This window comes from Typopeltis vanoorti, chromosome 14 (assembly GCF_054136105.1).
Source record: "Typopeltis vanoorti isolate ZY-2024b chromosome 14, IOZ_Tvanoo_1.0, whole genome shotgun sequence".
Classification (NCBI taxonomy): domain Eukaryota; kingdom Metazoa; phylum Arthropoda; class Arachnida; order Uropygi; family Thelyphonidae; genus Typopeltis; species Typopeltis vanoorti.
The window spans coordinates 33,970,489-33,995,294 of NC_143562.1; the positions used below are offsets into that span (position 1 = coordinate 33,970,489).

At 36.0% G+C, this 24,806-nt stretch overlaps 1 protein-coding gene across 1 annotated transcript in view; it reads left to right on the forward strand.

The window, feature by feature from the left end:
- The window catches only part of Kat60 (katanin p60), a 165,791-nt gene that overhangs the window by 84,406 nt on the left and 56,579 nt on the right, over positions 1-24,806 (forward strand). The window contains exon 7 of the mRNA XM_090403440.1: positions 8,533-8,659. Within this exon, the coding sequence (XP_090259566.1) occupies positions 8,533-8,659 (127 nt within the window). The remainder of the gene's footprint in view (positions 1-8,532; positions 8,660-24,806) is intronic.

Below are 24,806 nucleotides of genomic sequence, written 5' to 3' on the forward strand. Positions count from 1 at the left end.
GGAAGAAGGGTCATGCAGATGGATGTGCAAGGAAGGTGGAAGTGTGGGTGGCCAAAGAAGAGATGGAGGGAGCTGGTAGAAGAGGACTTGAGGATGAAGAACTTGGATGTGGTGACAGCCCAAGACAGGAAGGTGTGGAGGAGACTCATTATCAACAGTGACCCCACTTAAGTGGGAGAAGCTGCAGAAGAAGAAGATTATTATTATTGCATGAGCCTCCATGGAATCCTAATGTTCAAGAAAAGTTACCATCCACTTGTATCTTTTGTTTCATGTTCTTCTCACCAAATATCATTGTCTTTGTTTTTTCCAAGTTCATAACAAGTCCAAATCTCTTCCCTTCCTCATTTAACAGTTTCAGTGTTTTTTTGTAGTTCTCTTTCGTCTTCTTCAATAATAACAATCTCATCTGCAAATCTCAGATTGTTAATTCTCATTCCGTGTACAGATATTCTTTTTGTATCTTCCTTCAGTTTGTCCATTTATCTTTCTAAATGTGCGATGAAAATGCTTGGTAATATTGGGTCCCAATGTCTAGTACCTCTGCTTGTTCTAAACCATTTCCCCAAATCATCACCTATTCTAACCGGTGCAACTGCATTCTGATAAACATCTTTTAATATATCTATTAGTTTTTTTATCAATTCCATAGGATTCCAGAACTGCTAATGTTACTTTCTGGTCAATACTGTCAAATGCTTTCTGAAAATCAACAAAGCAAGTATATATGTTTTTTTTTTCTCCTAGCTTTCTCTGCTATTAACCTCATTGTCAAAATCCGTTGAATTGTAGTTCTATCCTTCCTAAATCCTGCTTGCTTGCTTGTCTGCAAGGTATGCTTCCAATTGTGTTTTAAATCTTTCTGTCAATATCATCATCATCACTTTACCAAGATGACTTGCCAAGGCAATTGTTCTATAATTTTACATTCTAGCTTATTTCCTTTCTTGTATAATGTCACTAATATTGATTTCACCACTCTGGCATTTTCCCTTCTTTCCATACCATATTACATAGTTGGTGTAATATGGTATGAAAGTATGGTTACATTTCTGTAACCATACTTTCACCACCATATTTAATCATTTCTCCAGTAATGTTATCGTTACCAGGACTCTTGTTGTGTTTTAGCATTCTATTGCTTTTTTTTACCTCTCCTCTTAAAATGTCCATATCATGCTCATTGCCTGGTGCTGATATCTTCTTCAATTCTTCAGTCAGTTTCTCAACGCTATCTAAATCTAGTTTTTCTTCCTATAACTCACTACAGTATCTTGTCCACCGCTGCACAATTTTTTCTTTAATTTGTCAATACGTTGCCTTTTTCATCTTTAATTGTGGTCTGTTTTGGTTGCCACTTTCTATTAATGGTTCTGATCATTTTGTATACCTCCCTTGTTTTATGCTCTCCATTGTACTGTTCTATATTGTTGCATTGGACTTCTAACCATTTCATCTTATCCATTCTGACTGTTTTTTCCACCTCATTACACTTTTTTCTATATTGTTCCTCTATTTGTTCTGATGTATCCTTTCTTATCTTCAACATTCTTTTCTCCTGTACTAACTTCAGTGTTTCTTATCTAATCCAGTTCTTCTTGATCTTCTCTTTTGGTACTGTTTCTTCAACTTCATCTTCTATCACTTGTATTACTCTTTTCACTCTTAGATTCAAGTTTTTTTCTTTCTCTACACTTTTAAGTTTCTCTTCTAACACTGTTCTGTACCTTCTTCCTATTTCTGCTTCACTTATTCTTGCTGTATCTCTTCTATTCTAATGTTGAGGTTTATATTTCTTTTTTAATTTCAACTTGATGTTTGCAATCACTAAACTATGGTCTGAGTCTATATCTGCTCCTTGAAAAGTTTGCCACTGCTATACTGATGTTATCCATCTTCTTTTAATCGTAATTACGTATATCAATTATGTTCTTGGTTTTCCCATCATTTGATTGCCACGTCTATTTTCTACACTCCTTTTGTTGGAATCTTGTGTTGCAGATCATCATCTCGTAGTCCACAGCAAATTCTAACAGTTTTTCACCTCATTCATTTCTTTCTCTGAAACCATATTTTCCCATGACTTTCCCAACCATCATTATCTATTCCAACTTTGGCATTCCAATCTCCTTCAACATCCCCTACATTAATCCTATAAAAGCCTTTAAGTAGCTTAAACGTTTCTATCATATCACCCCCCCCCCCCACACACACACACTTTTCCCCCCACCTATCAACCAACTTTTGCAATTCACAAACCCTCAACTATCCACAGGGAGCATTCCACAGACCACTCACCTTCTTGGTCACTCTCTTCTGGATCCTCTCCACATCCCCAAGATACCTAGGTGACCAGACCTGAGCATAGTAATCCAGATGTAGTTGTATCAAGGTCATGTCAAGATGATGGCAAAATAAATATGAAAATAAACAATAGAATAAGTAAAGCTGGTATGGCAGGGAGCCAAATGAATAAATTTATATGGAATCAGAGAGAAATTAATTAGAAAAACTAAACAAGCCGTATCCAACATAGTGTGCAAACCAATTTTAACTTATGATCTGAGTTGGATTAGAAATGAAACAGTTGATCAAAGAATAGAGTATAGATAGGAAAGTTCTGAGAAAAAAATTAACAGATGGTCAATTCCATAATCATATTTAAAATAAAGTTCTTTTGAAGGAACTTGACACTGTTTGCATTCAGAAATACACTGCTTGGAAAGAAGTTAATGGACACCTCTTGTAGGCAAGGTGCATCGTGCCATGTAATGAGTCACGTATTTGTAGCTGGTATAAATTGCTTCTAAGTCAGTGCAACTGTGTCCAAATGAAATAACTGCAGGAAGAAAACTGACAGTTTGAAAGAGGCATTATGATTAAATGCCATGTTTTCAGGCCTATCATATGGTAAAATTGTTGACAATTTAGACCATCCCAGGTCAAAATCAGTGATACCATACTGAGATGGAAGTGCAGAGAGAGTTGACTGCAAGTGCTACCTACAGTGGATGACCCACCACACTCACCAAACATGACTATAGGATGCTATGAAGGATAATATGTAAAAAACCACCATTCATTGAATACAGAGTTCTAGCCATCAACTGGAACACAGATCTGCACAAAAAAAATTCAGAACGAGGCTTACAACATGGGTTTCCATTTCCACATTATGCAATCTCTACATTACTTGAACCAATGTACAGCGTAGTCTTCAGTGATTTAAAGAGCGTGAACAGTGGGATGTGGAAGCTCGGAAAGCTGTGTTATGGAATGACTAATCACGCTACATCCTCTACTGAGTAAATGGGTGGGTGTGGCAGATTCCCAGTGAACATCTCTTGCCAGAACGTGTAACCCAAGCTATGAAATTCAGAAGTGGCAGTGTGGTGGTATGGTGCTGTTTTTCCTGGTTTGGCCTTGGGCCTCTGTTTGTGGTGCCACAAATATTGAACTCTGAGAGATATCTGAACATTCTGGACAGTGCAATGCTTCCTGCTTTGTGGCATTTCTACAGAACTGACCATGGTCTGTTTCAGCAAGACAATGCACTGTGTGATAAAGCTGTTGTAACTGCGTGTTTATGGACATGAATGTCACCACACTTTACTGGCCTCCATAGAGCCTTGATCTCAATCCTACTGAACATCTGTGGGATGAACTGGAGCATTGGGTGAGGTCAAGGAATGCCTGCCCCACAACAGTCCAGGACCTCATTACATGCCTACAGGAAGAATGGTCCAAAATTCCCATTGATTGCTATCATACATTTGTGGAAAGTATGCCCTGTAGAATTGCTGCAGTCATCACAGTAAAAGAAGGTCCTACATCTTATTGAAGTGGACACCGTGGCTGTTTTGGTTCTCACACTGTGGTGTCAATTGACTTCTTTCTAATGTATGTATGTGAGCAGAGCTAATCTCAAGTAATATGTTTGTGTAAATAAATGCAAGTGGAAAGGTAAGTGAGACAGGTATTTGATGGCTGGAAAATGACCCAAATGAATTCCAATATCTGAGTAAATTGTGCAGTTAGAAGTGCATTAGAAGCAATGCTGTAGCTAGAGCTTTTGCTTTCCGGGGCGGTCCTGGAGTTTGCCGTCCTTCTCGATACACACCAAAAATGTTACAAAAAGTCAAAACGACATATAGGGAAATAAATTAAAACACTATGTTTATTTTTGAAGTAAATCTTTAATTTCAACATTCTAAAATGTTATTCTTGCTTTTCTGTTAGCAAAATCGTCGATGACGTTGGTGAAGTCTATTTCATAGTAATGTAGGTAATTCTTAATCATTGTTATTTAGAAAAACTCCTCTCATCATAACTAGAGCAACACTTACAGCAATTGTGAGGAAAATTCACAGTAGTATTACAATATTTGGAACTGAGTTCTCGAGACCGCATTTTAGAATCGACTGCAAAAGTTCAAAAAGGTTCAAAGTGCTGCCCGGAGTGGAACCCCCCCCCCCCCCCCAGCTATGCCTCTGTTTAGAAGACCATATCCTATCTTGATAGTAGTGGAGTCCTGTGGAGAGAATTTTTTGATAGAAAGTTAGTAATAATGTAAATTTTTCATGATGTATTTATTGTGGTATCCTGTTTGCTCCTTGAGGCTACATTTCAGGAATTTCATGTTTGATGATATTACATTCCCTTGTATTTAACAACTAGGTAAGTATTTCTGCTATGTCCTTGTAGTTTCCTCATTTGTGATTCCTAAGAAATTTCTGTTCTTAAGTATTGACAAAGCTAATTTCAACCATGTTTAAAATAAGCAAAAAATGTTTCTTCTAAATTTTTCATTTTCTCTTATTACATGTAAATTGTAATAAGGATAAAGACTGAATAGTCTCCTAGGGAAAGAATTTCAAAGTACTAATGAAATGTGGTATTTGTAGTAATCTTGGATTAATTAGTACCAAATTAGATTACAAGATAGTGAGTCATGGGATAAAAAAACATACTGAAGCACTAGCCACTTTACAAGTTTAGTTCTGAATATGAGAACTTTTCTATTGTATTCTGTACAGTAGGCACGTGCAACATATGTGACCTGTTATATTTCTAACCCTAGAACTTGTCAGATAAATTTATCTGTATTTAAGGAGAAAGTAGAAGCATGCAGGACTGTTAGTGCTTACCTATTCTTAAAGTTTCAAATCTGAAGTTTATCTCTGCCATAAATCTCATTAGTTGAGGAGCACTGAAACTCAATGAAGTAATTCATTCTGAATATTTTTAATTTTAAAGACAATTATCAGATTTTATTATTATTATCATTATTATTATGGGCTACTTTGGAGTCCTTAGACTCATTGAGGGAGGTCCTAAACATCATGTCATGTCAAACAGTAACCAACATTTGTGCAGTATCTATCATGCTTGGCTTTGAACTCATTCACAATCATGGCACCCACAACACTCTAGTAACCTATTCCACTCATTCACCACTCTCCAAGCAAAAAACCTGTTCTCGTAAGGTTCATTCCGTAGACTTGCCACCATCTTGGTCACTCACCTCTGGATCCTCTCCACCTCTTCTCCATTGCCAAGAAACCCTGTTAACCAGATCTGCACACAGTAGTCAAAATGGGGTCTTATCAAGACTCAATAAAGGGGAATAATAATCCACTTGTCTCTGCTCATCAAAGTGTTCTTCAGAAACCAAGTAATCTGATGAGCTGCTTTAGCCACTTTTTGCTATGTGCCCTCTAGACTTCAACTGCTTATCGACCAACACTGCCAAATCTCTGGCTTCATCAATGTGATATACAGCTGGTAATCTTTTCACTCCAAAATGCATAACCTTACACATCCATTTTCCTTTGCCAAGACTTAGCTTGTCCAAATCATCCTGCAAAATTTTATCATCTGTATTAACTATTGCTCTACCCAACTTTGCATCATTGGCAAACAACTGAACAGTTCTTCTCAGATCCTTTCCTTTATCATTAATGTACAAGGCAGCAGCCCAAGAACAGAGTCTTGTGGCATGCCACTAGTCACAGACTTTCTGTACTCTACTCCTGAATAAACTATTCTCTGATATCTATCAGTCACCTCTTATCCATCCTTATGTGCTGCAGTTTACTGATTAGAATTCCATGTGATATTTTATCAGAGGCTTTTACAAAGTCCAGCAGTATCACTATAAATCCATTACCTTTATCCAACTCAGCTGTCACTGTATTATAAAATGTGAGCAAGTTACTGAGGCATGACCTACCCTTAACAAAACCATGTTGTCTCCCATATAGTATCCCATTTCCATCTATCCATTCCTGTATTTTGCTCTTGACCAACTTCCCCAGTAACTTGACGACTTTTGATATGCTGATTGATCAGTAATTTGCTACATCAGTCTTTGAGCCTCCTTTATGCCATGGAACTATTTTTCCTTCTTTTCACCCTCTTGGGACTAGCCCAGAGCTGAGACTCAGATTAAACAATGTGGTCAAGGGCACTGACAATTCTCTAGCATCTTCACGTAAAACTCGAGCTGTATACCATCTAATCCCATAGCTGGATTCACATTAATGCTCTGTAATATGCTATGCACCTCCATTTCATTTACCCCAGTTCCCATATAAGTCTTTCCCTCTCTCTTGTTACTGCTATATCTCCACCTGGATGATATACTCTTGCAAAGTGCTCACTTAGTAATTCTACTGTTTCAACTGATTCAGTTACCTCCCTACCATCAGCACTCATTAAAATCATTCTGCCATAAACATTCCTTCTTTTTTTACTTGCAGCATATCGAAACAACTTTGGGATTATCTCTGACCTGCACTGCTAATTTTCTTTCATACTCTACTCTTCTTTTGCCTTTCTTACCACACTGGTTACCCTTCTAGCCTGTGCTTTGTACTGTTCATGTGTGCTAGTCACCTTTCTACTTGAATTCCATCCACAATTTTTTCTTTTTTTGCAGCTCCAGCTTAATGATGATATTGATCCATTTAACTCTCACTTGATTTACTCTCCTTACTCTAGGTATAGGTACGGAGAGTAAATCAAGTGAGAGTTAAATGGATCAATATCGTCATTAAGCTGGAGCTGCAAAAAAAGAAAAAATTGTGGAGGGAATTCTAATACTTCCCTCAGAGACTCCTTTTCCACTTCCCATGCACTATCCAACATCCAGCTCCTGCAGTTTCACATGCCATGGCACTGATCCAAGCAATCTCCTAAGCTTATCATACTTACCAGCCCCATAATTCCACATATACTCTCCCTTATCTGAAAATTCCATACATTTAGCCACTTCTCAGGTCAGGACCATATGATCACTCTCATCAATTGGCAGCAACGTGGTCCTATTGGTTATAGACAAATTCTCAGATATAGTTACTAAATCAAGCACTCTCAAACCCCTAGTATATTCCATCACGTGCTGTCTCAGATAATTATTCTGTAGTAACTACATAAATTCCATTTCTTTCTTCCCATGTGTCCTCTCTAACCTCTCCTCCTTCCAGTCTATTTTGTTCTGCTGGCCTCTATCTCACACCAGAACGCTGCTCATAAGTGCTATTTTCACTGTCCTACAGTTGAACTTCTACTCTCTTTGGTTGCAGTTCATTGGCTGTCATCAATAACACTCCTCTTCCCTCTTTTCTCTCTGTTTTCTCTGAACACATTATACCCTTCACATTCTATCCCACTAACTATATCATCTTCTGTCAGCCATGCCTAACCAATGCCAATAACCTTTGGTCAAAATGAATGAACTAACCAATGCCAAAAATTCCTCCCCCTTGTTCTGAATGCTCCTGCCATTAGTGTACATAAAATGCAAAAGTCCCTTAGGTCCACTGCTATCCTGACACTTTATAGTAACTTAAGCATTTTATACACGTTCTTACACTCAACTGCCTCACTGATGTCTGCATATCCGCTCAACAGCTTCTCCCCTAAAAGCTCTCATTTCCCTGATTTTGCACATCGACTTTCACTTCATTCAATAACACTTTTTCCAGACTCTGAACACAATTTCTTCAAAAGAAACCTAGTTTTAGTTAATATTATTCAGCTGATGCGAGTACTAACTAGTTGTGGAATTTGGTATTTCTTGTAGCCTAAAAAAAAAAAAAAAAAAAAGCTTGATGACAAATAATGTTGCAAGTGTGCAGATTTAGGTTATATGGATAAGTTAATATATAATGTTAATTTATCATATAACCCCCTCCTCCAAATGAACATTTTTAGAAATCTTAATTTACTTCATTACTTGATCTTTCGAGATCACTTATATACTGGGCTGTTGAAATCTTTCCATTGTTATAAAGTCAACTGCAAGCAGATTGAAATTTCATGAGATTTTTATTTTTGTTTAAATATTTTTGCAAAATGCTCCTCTTGATCCCTGAAATTTGTATATGCCTTTAGGTAAATCAGTGTTGTGAGCTCTTGATTTAACATATTTATTTTAATTAATTGTATATAATTTTAGTGTTATATAAAATGTCAGTTCCATAAGTGCATTATTTATTAATCACTAAAAAGAGATATAATTTTTTGTAGGCAAGGTTTTATGCGCCAAGTACAATTTTTATAGATGAAATAGATTCTCTCTGTTCACGAAGAGGTTCAGACTCGGAACATGAAGCAAGCCGTCGAGTAAAGTCTGAACTTCTTATTCAGATGGATGGTAAGTACTAATTAAAATATTATTATACAGGCACCTCCATGGAGTCTGAAGACATTATGGGAGAACCAGTCTATCCACACAATCTATCGTACCTCTCCTTGAACCCATTAACAGACAAAGCACTCACAACTGACTCTGGCAACCCATTCCACTCATTCACAACTCTCCAAACAAAAAATCTAGTCCTCACACCCCTACTAACCACACCTTTATTAAACTTCCAGGGATGATCCCTTGTTCTGTTCCCTATAGCCAAGTGCTGAAACATTTCCCGTGCATCAATCCTATAAAACCTTTTAAGCAACTTATATGTTTCTATTATATTCCCTCATTTTCTCTTATCAACCAACTTCTGCAATCCATGCACCTTCAATCTATCCTCATAGGGAATTCCACAGGCCACTTTACCATCTTGGTCACTCACCTCTGAATCCTCTTCACAGCTTCCTCATCCCCCAAGAAACCAAGGGGACCAGATTTGAACACAGTAATCCAGATGCGGGCATAACAGCTTCCTTATCTCTGCTTGTTAATGTGTTCTTCAATAGCCAAGTTATCTTACGGGCAACCTTAGCAATATGTCCTCTAAACTTTAACTCTCTACCACCACTCCTAAATCTCTAGCTTCATCTATTTCCTGGAGTACAGTGTCATCATTATGATACATGACTTGTAATCTGTTTATCCCAAAATGTATAACTTTACATTTCTCGACATTAAACTGACACCCATTAACTTTTTGCCCATATTGAGAGCCTATTTAAATCATCCTGCAAGCTCTCTACATCGTCTTAACTATTAATCTACCTAATTTTGCATTATCAGCAAACAACTGAATATTTCCTTTCAGGTTATTTCATATATCATTTATGTACAAATTAAATAGCAATGGTCCCAGCACTGAACCTTGCAGCACACCACTAGTCACCTTTTTTTGCTTCGATTTTGCCCCTCCATGCCACTTTTTGATATTTGTCCAACAGCTACCCTCTTATCCACTTAACCAGTGTCATATCCATCCTCTTTTCTTCTAATTTGCATAACAGAGTTCATCTGGTATTCTATCAAATGCCTTTGCAAAATCATTGTATAGCCATTTCCTTTATCCAACTCAGCTCTTACTCTATTATAAGAAGTTAGTAAATTACTAAGGCACGACCGACCCTTCACAAAGCCATGTTGACCCTCATACAGTATCATATTTTTATCTACCCATTCTTGAATTCCATTTTTTACCAATTTTTCTAGTACTTACTACCACGCCTAAGATACTGATTGGTCTATAATTTGCTATTGCAGTCTTAGAACCTCCCTTATGTAAAGGAATTATTTTTCCCTCTTTCCACTCCCTTGGAACTCTACCAGAGCTGAGAATTAAATTAAAGAGCCTAGTCAAAAGCATTTCCAGTTCCCTTGCACATTCTTGCAAAATCCTAGCTGATATCCCATCTAATTCCACAGCTGTATTTACATTGAGATTCTGCAATATCCTAAGCACATCCAATTCATCCACTTCTGTTCCCACATTAGTGTCTGTTACATAGGTTAAAACAGTAACCTCACTAGAATGATATACCCTTGCAAAGTGGTCACTCAGTAACTCAACTATTTTATCTGTTTCTGTCTCCTTGTGACTGTCATCACTCATTAAGGTTAATCTTCCATAGTCATTCTTCCTCATACTTGCCACATAATGAAAGAACTCTTTGGAATTTCCTTTGGCCATTAATGAATATAAAAATAAATCCATCTACAGTTGATTCTCACTACAGCAAATGTCACTATAATAAATTCACTCAACTACAACAAACTTCTGAAAAGTCATCAGTTCTACAGATACAATGTTATGTTAAAAATTCACTGTAAAAAAACTATCTGCTATAACAAAATGTATTGTGTTCCCTTTGAGTTTGCTATTACGAAGATTGACTGTATACATAAATCATTCCAAATGTATAACTTCTAGAAAAATTTGCTACCCTTTCTCTAGTTTGTAAACATATTCCTTAGTTATAATCTTAAAACATAAAATTTGTAACATCTTTGTAAATACCTTATTGCAGACAGTGTATTTTATCAAATTTTTAGGTTAATTACCTAAAATGTGATAATGAAATGAATAGTAAAATATCTCATTACTACATAGTGCTTATTCTCAAGTTTTGTTGGTTATGTGTACTTGCTAGTCAGCTGTCGTAATCCAAGCATCTGCTTGCCAGCATGTCTGACAGCACTGACTGAATTGCAGTTTTTGGGTATTCATTTTTCATGTAATCACTATAAAATTAAAAAAAAGGGATAGGATTATGTTGTATAAATATTAGTGGCCATAACTAATTGTAGACTGGATGAGATAGTAATCTTTGAAGAAGATAGCAGATTTCATGATAGTTAAGTGACATTTTTAGATAGGTGTATCTTTAGATATCTTAAAATATGTGTAAGTTTGTCAGCTGCAGGGAGACATGATTCTCAATGTAGAGTTTGTCCTCGGTTATTGAATGAGGATTTTCCTTGTTGAAGGAGGTGGTGAAAGGTTCACATTGTATTTCAGAAAGCGAGCACCTTCATTGATGTTTAATAGTAACAGTACCCTTTGGTCAAAAAGATCTGAATTCAAATCCCATCAAGGATTCAAGTAATATTTATAAGATGTAAAAATAATCATAATTTAAAATTATGAATATTTTTACAATTGCTTATGTTAGTAAATTATTAGTTTTGGTTTCTTAACATGTATATCGGCACTTGCGATGTACCGTTTTAATATTATTGTCAAAATGAAATGCAAACCATTTGAAATTAATGTACTTACTAGATTCTGATATTATTTTCCATTCAATCCTTGTTATTGTAATTTAAAATTATCAAGTGTTTTGTTTTGTAAAGACATTCTCATTATGCTAATGAAGACAACATGTCAGCCATTATACATCACTTCTCGCTTGCCATTTTACATGGAGTGCGCATGCTCACCAAGGAGTTTGACAGAGAGAGCATTCAGTATCGGGGTAACAAGAAAAACAAGAGAAGTTTAAGAACACAGACTGGAGAAATTTTGTTCTTAGGAAGTTTTTTTTACATGACAGTAAAAAAAAATTTACGTAAGAATATTAATAAAAGATTCCGAAAAGGAATCGTAGAACTGTGAGTCTTTAAACTGGAGGAGTTGAGACTGTCAACAAGTATTTAGTAATTTGGTTGCTTACTGGGAAGTTCTCATCCTCTGTACTTCAGCACAACAACCAAGGGTGACATTTAGACCACTAGGGTTACTATTAGGACTTCAGGCTTATGCTCAGTTGACATGATTCATCCTCATTACCTAATGTTTTGCCTGCATGCTCATATTATTTTTTTTTTCCCCTGATGATGGCAATTGAACTTGACTGAAATATTGAAAGTATTAATTAAATTTATTTAATAGTCTACATTGTAATTTCTTTAAAAAATACATTTATGAACATCTAACGTAAAAGTCTCACCACCAAACTTAAAACACTAAGTAGAATTCTGAACTTCAGAGGTTTCAAACCTCATTTTCTATCTACTCAAGTAAGGTGAATTAATGATTTCTAATGCTGCAGTCAAAGTGTTGAGAATATCTGGGTTTTTACAAAATCGTAACCACTACAGGCAAGTCTTCAATGATTCAAGCAATTTTAAGTTTCTTAAATCCTATGTACACAGTTACAAGAGGTTGGAAATGTATAAAACATTAATACCATATTCATTATAAAAATTATGGAAACAACTACTGTGTTAGAGTAAAACTTCAGTTTAATATAAACCAAAAAATATTTATATTAAACTGAAGTTTTACTCTAACTCGGTAGTAGTTTCCATAATTTTTATAAAGAATTCTGATAACTGTGTAACCATGAAGGAAAGGAATCAGTGCCATATATATATATATATATACGTGAAAATTACTATGAAGAAAGAAGGAGTCACTGGTGTGTTTCTTGAACAGCTGGGGTAGTCTTTGGAGAAACTATGTAAAGATTATTTGAAGACAGAGGTAGATAAATTCAACCTAATCTATCTGGGTGAAAAGCACTGCCAATCTCCAAAAAGACTATGGAATCCCTGTAAAAACATGGATGTTTGTGAAAGTCTTCGAGTGGTAAGCAATTTTCACTGCCTGGTGTTCTGGTCTATGTCTGGAGCATTTTCATGCTTCTAATAAAAAGAGCAAAGGTTCCAGATTATCTAATTTTTTTAATGCTAGCTACCTAATAATGAAGGGTAAAAAGCAGGCCTCAGGTTTCTCCAGTTCTTTTCATGGCAAGTGTCCAGAGGTAGGAGATCTAGAATGGTGGAATCCATACTTGGATTCCACCATTCTTGATAACATTTATCTCCTTTTTTTGGAGATGGTTGAATATATAGGCTTGCTTCCATGCTCTGAGGTGGATGCCAGCTGAATATAAACACCAATTTATAGGACTGGTGATAGATGAATGATGGGTGATAGGTGAATGATGCCAAAAATTTGGCATCATTAAATCATTGGTAACCAGAGCACACAGATTATGCTCCTCCGAGGATTCTCTAAAACAAGATTTAGAGATATTCATTGGAAATAATCAAAGACACAGCCACTCTAAATGGTTATAATCTCAAAACAACTCAAAAAATCATCAGCAATTTCTTTGCACTTCAACCTAGACAAGAACAACCCCATAGGATTCCCATACCTTATATCAAAGGCATCTCCGAACGGCTCTCAAAAATTATGAAGAAATACAATCTTGCTGCCACCTACAAACCCATCAACCAGATCCAAAACTTGTTACTCTCGCCTAAAGACAAACTTTCACCTATGCTGCTACCTGGTGTATACGAGGTTCCATGCTCCTGTAAACTCTCTTATTTTGGACAGACAGGCAGATCAGTTTTTAAACGCATTTCGGAACATCAAGACCATATCTGCCTCATCAAACTGCATAAATCAGGCCTCGCTCAACACAGAGTTGAAAACCCAAACCACAAGATCCATTGGAAAAAGACAAAACTTCTACATAGATCTTCATATAAATATGAACATTTATATAAAGAAAGTGCTGAAGCCCTACTCCACAGACCAAATCTAAACCGCAATGATGTTCTTTCCATCCCTTAAGTATGGGAAATTGTCATACAAAATTGTGTAAAATAATAACTTAACTGTAATTAATTTAATTTAAGTAATTTAATTCAATTTAATTTAAGTTCAGGCTGCAATGCGCCACTGCACGCAATTTGGATTCCTTTGTACGTACGTGCCCTTTCTTTTGTCATTCCTAGTATTGCCATACTGTACTGATGATGTCTTAAGATACCTAGGACGAAATATTTACATAATAAAAAAACCTACTACTGTGGTTCATGTGTGGTAAATTTAGTCATGAATTCTCCACAGGTTTCTCTATATAATCTGGTGATAGTTCTGAGCACGTTTTCAGTACATCTGGAGGGATACACATACATGATTCCTAATATCCTTAACAAGGAAATCAGGAATCATATGTGTAGTTCAGAGAACAGAGCAGTTATTCTACTTGAAATAGCAGATCAAGTTTAGATGTCTGTAAATGGTGGTGTACATTGATTACAAAGGCACAAAGGTTGACATGTATATAGGATTGTTTTATTGGTGTAGATGAAGAACCATTGATTAAAGAGTAAGGACATGAAGAGTGGGGGGGGGGCGCACGAGTCTCAAATATGTCTCCTGGCCACTATACAGTTTCAGCAGTGTCTTTCATACAGCACTATACTCAGAATTCCTCCAGACATGATCTAGCACAGAAAGTTATAGCAGAATTATTTACTAGCTGATCAGGAAGCTTCCTGGTGCATTACCACCAGTTTAGTTCTATGTACTATCCTTGTGGCTGGTTTGCAGAAACAATGCTGTCTCAAATGGAAGAGGCTCTAGGTCCTAATAATCATAATGAAGGAGTAGAGAGGGTCATTAACTGGCTGCTTTGGAGATCATAAAGATGTCTGCTGCCATTTTTTTTTGTCTCTAAAGAAAATGGGTAGTATTTCACTTGGTGATGACAGTATATACCAGATGTAGGCCTACCTAGCATTAACAGTTGCATTACAAGAAGGAAGGGTTAGCCGGATTAGACAGGATATTGTATGTCAACAGTGCATTAGTGCGTTCTCCTGCATCCTATCCTTAAAAATGTGACAGCATCTAAAGAAAGTGACATCTGAAACCATTACTTAGATCACTGAATTCTCAACATGCCATCAAAACAAAAGAAATTATCCATCTCAGGAAACTATACACTTGAACTGACTCTATATCCACTATGCTAATCAAAGAGTGATTTTTAAGTTTAACACAGTCGATCATAGAATCAGATTAAGCAATTTCTAGAATCTCATCTCACTTTCCTGTGTGTATTAGGCACAAAGACTAATTATGGGTTTATGGTTTTCATAAATGTAATTGTGGCAGATAAAGAAGTAAATCCTATTTTCATAATCTGTCTATCACTACATTTTCTGAGCAGTCTATTTTTCAGAGGAAAATATCCTAAGTTTCTATGAAGGTGAAAAGACCTTATAAATATTACTTTGTTAAGAGAATTGTCTCTATAAAGATTTTTTTTATTCCAAGTGTTTAGTATTTACACAAGAGTTCAATTCTGATTGGTGTAATGAACTTTTAACTGTATCTTTTAGAATCTGGAACATCACTGACTCTAGATCAAATACAAAAAAATACACATTTAATAAAACTAAAACATATATATATATATATACTTAAAATAAAATCACATCATCATCATCAAATTCCTGCCATGTACCCTCAAGGGGTGTACAGGATATGATAGTACCACATCATTACTAACTTCCTATCTACAATTTTCCTTCAAATCAGTCTGTTACTTGTCAAGACTCCAACATTATCAGATCTTATATTTCTATCATCTAAGACACTTTGTTCCGTATCAATCCACCTATATCTTGGTCTTCCTCTGGGTCGTTTAGCTGCAAACCCAGCAGAGAACGCTTGTTTTGCTAATCTTTCCTCTCCCATTCTGTTTAAGTGACCATACCACCTGAGATTAGCTCTGCTAATGCATTCCTGGATGCTGACAATGGCAAGTTCTTTCCTAATATCCTCGTTTTTAATATGATATTGCCATTGATGCCATCTGTTCACGCCTCTAATCTTTCTCAGGACTCTCATATCAGCGGTCTCTAGTCTTTGGTCAAGTGTTTTACTTCTGACCCAGCTCTCAGATCCATAAGTTAAAACTGGTTTGAACACTGTCTTGTATACAGCTAATTTAGTGTTCCGACTAATTTCTCTCTTATTCCATATGAATTTATTCAATTGACTTCCCACCATATCAGCTTTGCTGATTCTGTTGTCTATTTCTATATTTAATTTACCATCTTCACTAAAAATCATGCCTAAGTAGCTGAAATGTTTTACTTGTTCCACAGGTGAATGGTGAAATAAAATCACATAACTACAAAAATAACTGGATCCAAGGCCTTCTAAAATAAATCTACACTTTAGAGATTTTCTTATGCAGAAATATTAAATTCACCTATTCTCTGACACATTTTATTACTGGATTGTTTAACATATACTTAATCATGTCTACCAGACTAAACAGAATTATTCAGTTTCTTTGTTAGGGCCTTTTTCCAAAAATAAAAAATTTTCTTCTTCTTTTCCATAGAATCCTTTTTTATCACCCTTATGTAGCACACAATATTATTCCTCCTGTCTCTGAAGTATAAATACTCTTGCCTCTTGCAGTTCAATTTGACGCCAAAATTTACTAATTTTTGTACTGGAGGAAAAAAGTTTCTTCTACTACTTTATAAACAACATATCTAAGTTGAGCTAATTCCGTCACCTTTTCCAGTAGAAATAACAAACAGATCCAGCATCCTTAAGACAGATGAAACTTTCCAGTCAGCATTTGACTTGATTTTAATACAGCAACTCAGAACTTGCTGACCATGCATTGGACACCCACAAAATATGCTGGAAGAAGGCCACTTTATTACACCACCGCAAGTACAAGTACGAAAGGTTATTCCCTGAATCAGCCTCAGTTTTGAAAAGCTTCCCAAACCTCAACAGATTTGGGTGCATGAGACTGCCCCAAATTTGGAGTAGAAAGGTTAACAAAAACAAGTATTTTTTCCAGGTTAGAAGGAAAAAGACCAAGGGTTAGACCAAGATCTATATGAATTCATGCAATTAAAGTGCATTACGTCTAAAATATAAGATCTGATAATGTTAGTCCTGACAGCAAACTGACTTATTTGGTTGAAAATTATTGCTGTGGTTATATAGGTGGTGGTTACTTGAACAAATTTGGAGTAGAAAGGTTAACAAAAACAAGTATTTTTTCCAGGTTAGAAGGAAAAAGACCAAGGGCTAGACTCAGATCTATATGAATGGATGCAATTAAAGTGCATTACGAGACTAAAATATAAGATCTGATAATGTTAGTCAGCCCAACAGCTAAGACAACCCAGTTTAGCCTGCTGAGGGGGGGGGGGGGGCACTTTTTAGGACTCTAGGACTGATTTCAGTTGTTTCTTCAGTCTCATTTGCTTAGTGTGAGTGCCTGCATGCACATATCATTGTTTTCTGATCCTTGAAGATAGCAACATAACATTGCTGAAATATAGGTATGTTAATTAAAGTTTTTATAATTAATAATGGGGTTTACATTGTAAATTTTTTTTTTTTTTTTTAGTTAGTTAGTTTTTCAGATGAAAAAATATAATATACCATTGTATATCTCACCACAGCAAAGTGCATAACTTTATGCTGACTAACATGGAATTGATAGCCATTATCATTTGTCCACACTTCCAGCCTATTCAAATCGCCCTGTAAATGCTGTATATTCTGTGGCATCTCTGATTGGCCTACCTATCTTTGCATCATCAGCAAACAGTTGATATCATGTCATGCCCTTTTCAATATCATTAATATACAGAATAAACAATGGTCCAAGGACTGATCTCTGAAGCATGCCACTACACCTTGAATCTGGCAGATTTCACTCTCATGTGAGAGAAAAATCTAGCTTAACTGCACACAAACTTCCACATACTGGGTGGCTGACAGACATGATACCTGTCTGTCAGCCACCCACTTATCCAAGCCAATAGTTTAATATCCTATCAGATGCCTCAGTAAAATCTAACAGTATCATAGTGTATCCATTCCCTTTATCTAACTCGGCTGTAACATTATGAAACTTAGTCTATTATAAAATATGAGAAAGTGCAAAAACATGACCTATCTGTAGTAAACCCATGCTGTTCCTTGCAGACTATAGCTTGTCTGTCAACCAATTTCTGTATGCGAGTTCTTACCAACTTCTCTAAAATCTTCACAATCACTCCAGAGATATTCATAAGATGATAGTAAGACATCAGTCTTTGCACCACTCTTGTGCAATGGGATTATCACACATCTTTTCATCCCTATGAGATATTTTCTTAGCTGACAGATTCACTTTATACAACTGTGTCAAGGGCCTAGCCAGTTCGGCTGGACTTCTTTTAGCATATATGCTGATATCCCATCTGCCATATTGCAGAATTCTTATTCAGATTATGTAACAGTTCTAGAACCTCCTTCTCTTGCACCTCTATCTTCATCATCATCAAATTCCTGACATGTACCCTCAAGGGTTGTACAGGATATGATAGTACTACATGAAAAATTTGCATCATTACTAACTTCTTATTTACAATTTTCCTCCAAATCAATCTGTTACCCGTCAAGACTCCAACATTGTCAAATCTTATATTTCTATCATCTAAGGCACTTTTTACCGTATCAATCTACCTATATCTTGGTCTTCCTCTGGGTCTTTTTCCTGCCATCCTGGCAGAGAACACTTGTTTTGCTAATCTTTCCCATTCTGTTTAAGTGACCATACTACCTGAGATTAGCTCTGCTAACACATTCCCGGATGTTAACAATGTCAAGTTCTTTCCTAATATTCTCATTTTTAATATGATATTGCCATTGATGCCATCTATTCATGCCCCTAATCTTTCTCAGGACTACGGTCTCTGGGTTAGAAGTAAAACACTAGTCTTTGGTGAAGTGTTTTACTTCTAACCCAGCTCTCAGATCCATAAGTTAAAATTGGTTTGAACACTGTCTTGTATACAGCTAATTTATTGTTTTGATTAATTTCGCACCTGTATCATTTCATTCAATATAGTGGTGGCACTGTGTACTATGTTACACACAACAGGTTGATAGATCTTGGCAAAGTGAGCACTCATTATTTGAACTATCTCAACTGTTTCTGACACAAGGATACTGTCTTCATTCAATAAAGTTATTCTTCCTCATTCAGTTTTTCTTTTACTTGCAGCATAATAATAAAATTCTTTTCGTTTACCTTTTAGCCTATACGGCCACTTTTTTCATACTTCAACTTACCTTTCTGTACAATACTCTTAACTTTTTTGGCCTGCACTTTATATATTCCATAACTGCTCTCACTCTTATTATCATGATATTCCTTTCATATCATCTTCTTATGGATCTCTTCTTCAGTGCACTTCTTCGTCCCCTGCTACTGAACTGCCAGGTCTGTAACAGCACCCTGCTATATAATTCATTCTGTTAGCCTCTACACCATATAGCCTCAAACTCACTGCTACATACAATATCACCATTGTCTTGATGATTTCTATCCTAACTGGACTCAAGTCATCTGATATCATTAGTAGTATTCCCCCTCCTCTCCTATCTCTTTTGTCATTCCAATATACTATACCTTTTACACTCTATTCCAATTATTACATCTAACTCTGTGAGCCAGGTTTCACTAATGCCAACAATTTTAGGCCACAGTGTATTCACCAAAGCAACAAACTCAGCCACATTGTTTCTAATACTCTTGGCATTTGTATAGGCATAACAAGTTACCTCCTCCTCCCTGTTTCATATACTTACATCTGCATTCTGCTTGGCTTAATTGGACAACTTTCTTTTTTCCATCCCCAGAAATACTCAATGTCCAAAGCATAGTCCATCCTTTCAGCAAATTCATAACCATGATCATTGGAATTCATATCATTATTACATCCTTATAAGCTTAACTTACACACATATCCTCAGTATTCCTTCCATTAAGTCTCATCCCAATAAATAAATTCTCTTAGGTACCAGATGCCAAATCCATTCAAATTCTCTTATACAAAGCTTTTCTACAATCAAACTCACTCCACATATCCAAAAACTCACATCCATTTTTTTTCTGTGTAGACTATGCATTAATTTGTATGGCATAAAATTTAATTAGAATAAGAGAGAAATATGTGAAAGCACTTAACTGTTTTTATATAAGACAATGTTCAAACCAATTTTAACTTGTAAAAGGTTTTTAGTAAATCATAATAAACAAGAAATTATATTATTGTTTTAATAATATATCCAGGCATAAGCAAACAAAGTCTGCATGTGAATATCTTCAGGACTCTGATACTTGTTCATAGAGGAACTTGACATTGTTAGCTTTTGGGGATATGTGAAGAGAACTGATCTGAGGTGGTGGTTACTTGAACAAATTTGGAGTAGAAAGGTTAACAAAAAGTATTTTTTCCAGGTTAGAAGGAAAAAGACCAAGGGTTAGACCGAGATCTATATGAATTGATGCAATTAAAGTGCATTATGAGACTAAAATATAAGATCTGATAATGTTAGTCCTGACAGCAAACTGACTTATTTGGTTGAAAATTATTGCTGTAGTTATATAGGTGGTGGTGGTTACTTGAACAAATTTGTAGTAGAAAGGTTAACAAAAACAAGTATTTTTTCCAGGTTAGAAGGAAAAAGACCAAGGGTTAGACCCAGATCTATATGAATGGATGCAATTAAAGTGCATTACGAGACTAAAATATAAGATCTGATAATGTTAGTCCTGACAGCAAACTGACTTATTTGGTTGAAATAAGTCAGACAAGACAGACAAGCAACCAAAGAACACCCATTTTAGCCCTAGATGACATTATTTAGGCCTTAAGACTGCCTTTGCTTTCTGATTCAGTTATACTTATCCTATGTAGTATCTGTGTGCACATAAGTTTGTTCCGGATTATGGCAATTTGACTTTGCTGAAATATTGGAAATATTAATAATTACTTTAATTAATATATAACTGTATTTTGTAATTTCCTTAAATAATATCATTAATGCTACAGAGTGATGAAAAAGGTACAGATGGAATGAAATATTTTTCACCTCTTATGTTTAACTGTTTTCATAGTTTAAGAATTTTAAGCAAAGCTTTGAAATGTTATTAGAAAGAGCCTTCCTTCCACATCCTGAAAACTTGCTAATGTGATACATTAGAGCATGCTGACAGATAGTAGCACATATCTGAATTGATTGTTGGTATTGAATATCATTAAAAAAATATACAGTGGTACCTTGGATTCCGAATAACTTGGTCTGCAAGTGTTTCGCAAGACGAGCAAAAATTTTTAATAAATTTTAACTTGATAAACGAGCGACGTCTTGCAATACGAGTACTATATTACCTATATGCTTTGTCTGCCAAGCGTCACGTGATCACAAGCCGCTCGGGATTGTGGGTATTCGTCTCGCATGTGCGGTCTCAGTCGGCATACCTCATTCGTATAGTCAACATTCCTGCTAGCATTGTGACCATGTGTGTGTGTGTGTGTGTGTGCGTAGAGCATTTTTTTATTTTGTGTCCAAATGTAGTGACTGTTCTTTATTAACTGTGCTACGACAATGGCCCCAATGAAGAAAAGGGTTGAAAAGGAAGGTGGTAAGAAGAAGGAGATGATTACGGTGGAAGTTAAGAAGGAAATCATTGGGAAGCACGAACAAGGTATGCAAGTGACCACCATTGCAAGATTTTATAAGAAGTCTAGGGAGGGATGTAAAATGTGGGAAACAGTGCAAAATTTTGTAGAAAAGCACCACCTGAGTAAGGCTGTGGCAGTGCAAGTGATGAATCTGTTTAACGGCAATGCAATGTCATATTTCTGTGAAATCCTCAAAAGGAGGCAAAAGTCGTCCTACCCAATACAATTACTGTAATATGTAATTGTAATGAAAGTCGTCTTACCCAATACAATTACTGTAATATGTAATTGTAATGTAATTAATAAATTCGATTACTTTATGTATTTTGTATTAATCATTTTTATATGAATATTTTTGAGTTTTGGAATGAATCATCTGAGTTTCAATTATTTCTTATGGGGAAATTCGCTTTGATATGTGAGTGCTTTGGATTATGAGCACATTTCTGGAATGAATTATGCTCACAAACCAAGGTACCACTGTATATATATCTCATTTTCCTTTTTTTCTCTTTTACCTTGCGGTGTCGAGGGTTTATTAATCATCGGACCTCAAACCCATTCACAGGATAAGGTGGTCAGCCCTATGCCCCGGTGTATCCTATGTCCTGTAGTGTTGAGTTCTCAAGGCCGGTTTGCCTGCTTTGTGGGATGAAAAATCCTATTGTCCACACCCAAGACCGGCTAACTTAGCTATGGCTGAGGAAGATCCTTCAACTCCTCACGTCTCCAATGGGAATCGAACCTAGGATGCTCCTTCCCCAGGCATATGGTTGTGAAACGTACAGCCACTAGGCTATTTATTTATATATTTTATATAACATCATCTATTGTCATTATCAAATGCCTGACATGTACCCTTAAGGAGTGTATAGGATATGATAGTACTACATGAAAAATTTACATCATCACTAACTTCCTATCTACAATTTTCCTCCAAATCAATGTGTTACCTGTCAAAACCTCAGCATTATCAGATCTTATATTTCTATCTTCTAAGGCAATTTTTACCATATCAATCTACCTATAGATTAGATTAAAGACACTAATTTAGTGTTTTGACTAATTTCTCTCTTATTCCATATAAATTTATCCAGTTGACTTCCTACAATACCAGCTTTGTTGATTCTGTTGTCTATTTCCATATTTAATTTACCATCTTCACTAAAAATCGTGCCTAAGTAGCTGAAATGTTTTACTTGTTCTATAGGTTCTCCATTCACAATGCAGTTGGTATTTTCAATGTTTCTGCCTATTTTCATTGTCTTTGTCTTGTTATTGCTGACCTTCATACCATATCTTTACAACAGTTATTCAATTTAGTCAGGGAACCTTGCAGCGTTGTGGCAGATTTATTTAGAGGTATAACATCATCTGCATAAAGCAAAAAGCTGACATTAACATCTCCAATTTTGATAATAGGTTTAATACCACTTTCCTTCATAATGTGATCCATATAGATAATGAATAACAGAGGGAATGATGTACATCCTTGTCTCACACCAGATTTAACATTAATCCGTCTTCCTGTACTTCCTTCAATTCTAACTGCTGACTTACAACTGAAATAAAGACTGTAAGTATTGCTTGATATAATGCCCCATTGACACCATATAACTGTAGCGTTTTGAATAGCTTCTTTCTTGGCACCTTGTCATATGCCTTTTCCAGATCTACAAAACTTAAATACAGATATTTGTTATATTCCCATGATTTCTCAACAATTTGTCGTAAAGTGAAAATCTGATCCTGACAGCCTCTATTTGGACTGCATATACGACTTGTTCTTCATATACAGGGTGTTCGGGATAAATTTGACAGTTTCGTAAGGAAAAAGAAAATCTTCTTTGTATCTATTAAATTTAATGAATTGACAAAAAAACATTACAGGCAGAGTTAATTACAATACTATCAACAAGATTTACTCAAAATAACCACCATTAGCATCGATCACAGCTTCAATTCTGCTTCGGAACCTCGAACAAGCTGATGCTACAGTCTCCCTGGGAAGGGCTGCAAAAACTGTTTTAATTTTATCCATTAACTGGGCTTTTGTATTACTGGAAGTGCGATTGGTGTCTTTTTCAACTGCGCCCCATACAAAATAATCCATGGGGTTAAGGTCTGGGGAGTTTGGAGGCCAAACATTTGGACTGGTGAAGTCGTAGAAATTTTCAGACAACCATTTTTGACTTTTCCCAGAGGTGTGGCAAGGGGCCGAATCCTGCTGCCATACATACGGCCTACCATTGGCTACCCTTGTTATCCAGGGCTTGACTACAGTTAGCAACTCCACGAACAAAGCCCGAATTCCAATGCCAGGGTTCTTCAACACCTGTTCCTGCAGATTTGCGAGGAATTCTGCTGTACGAATGCAATCAGATCGTCTGCTAGGGATCTTTCTTCTTGCTACATCCTCGTAGTCACCATTGCAAGTCTCTAGTTCATGCCTGATTGTTTTTACTGTATTCAGGGAGCATTGGGCAGCAGTCATAATATCCTTATTTTGATGGCGGGCACGAATCATCATGATACAAGTTATTCTCTTCCATGATTCAGGTGGGTTCCAGCTATCCATCCTTTCTGACATCTTGTATATGAATGAAGAAGGGTCCAAACTTTTAAATGAAGAGAAGTGTGTGTTAATACATGTAACTTACGGAAAAATATAATTAATTATAAATATGTCAAATTTATCCCGAACACCCTGTAAATGTAAAACGTTGTCATGTTGTACCACAATATAAAATGATGGTACAACATATATATATATATATATTTATATTTGAAATAAAAATGAAGTCTTTGGATAATTGGAGACCACAAAAAATCGATTAAATAAAAATAAATTTCTAGAAGTGAGATCAAAGACTAATCTGAGATATGTTTTACTATAAAACATTTGCATTATTAATGAGTGTCCATTTCGTTAAAAGCTATCAACCTGGTGAACGCAACATTGAGCTCATTGTTACCTCTTCGCTAGATGAAGAACCGCAGGTGTGTGAGGCCGAGGTATTAGAGCTGTTGCACAAACTGAATAAGAATTCATCAATAGGGACTGATGGAATATCAGCACATGTGCTAAAAGAGTGTTAGTGTTCAGCTGAACTGACCATTCCTTTGACCAGGATGTTTAATATGAGTCTCAGAACAAGGAAAATTCTGCAGGAATGGAAGGAATGTATGGTAATTACATTGCACAAGGGTGGTGCAAAGACCGATGTATCTGACTATCGACCAATTAGTATCTCAGGAGTGGTGGTGAAGATTTTGGAAATATTGGTTAGGGCCCACATTC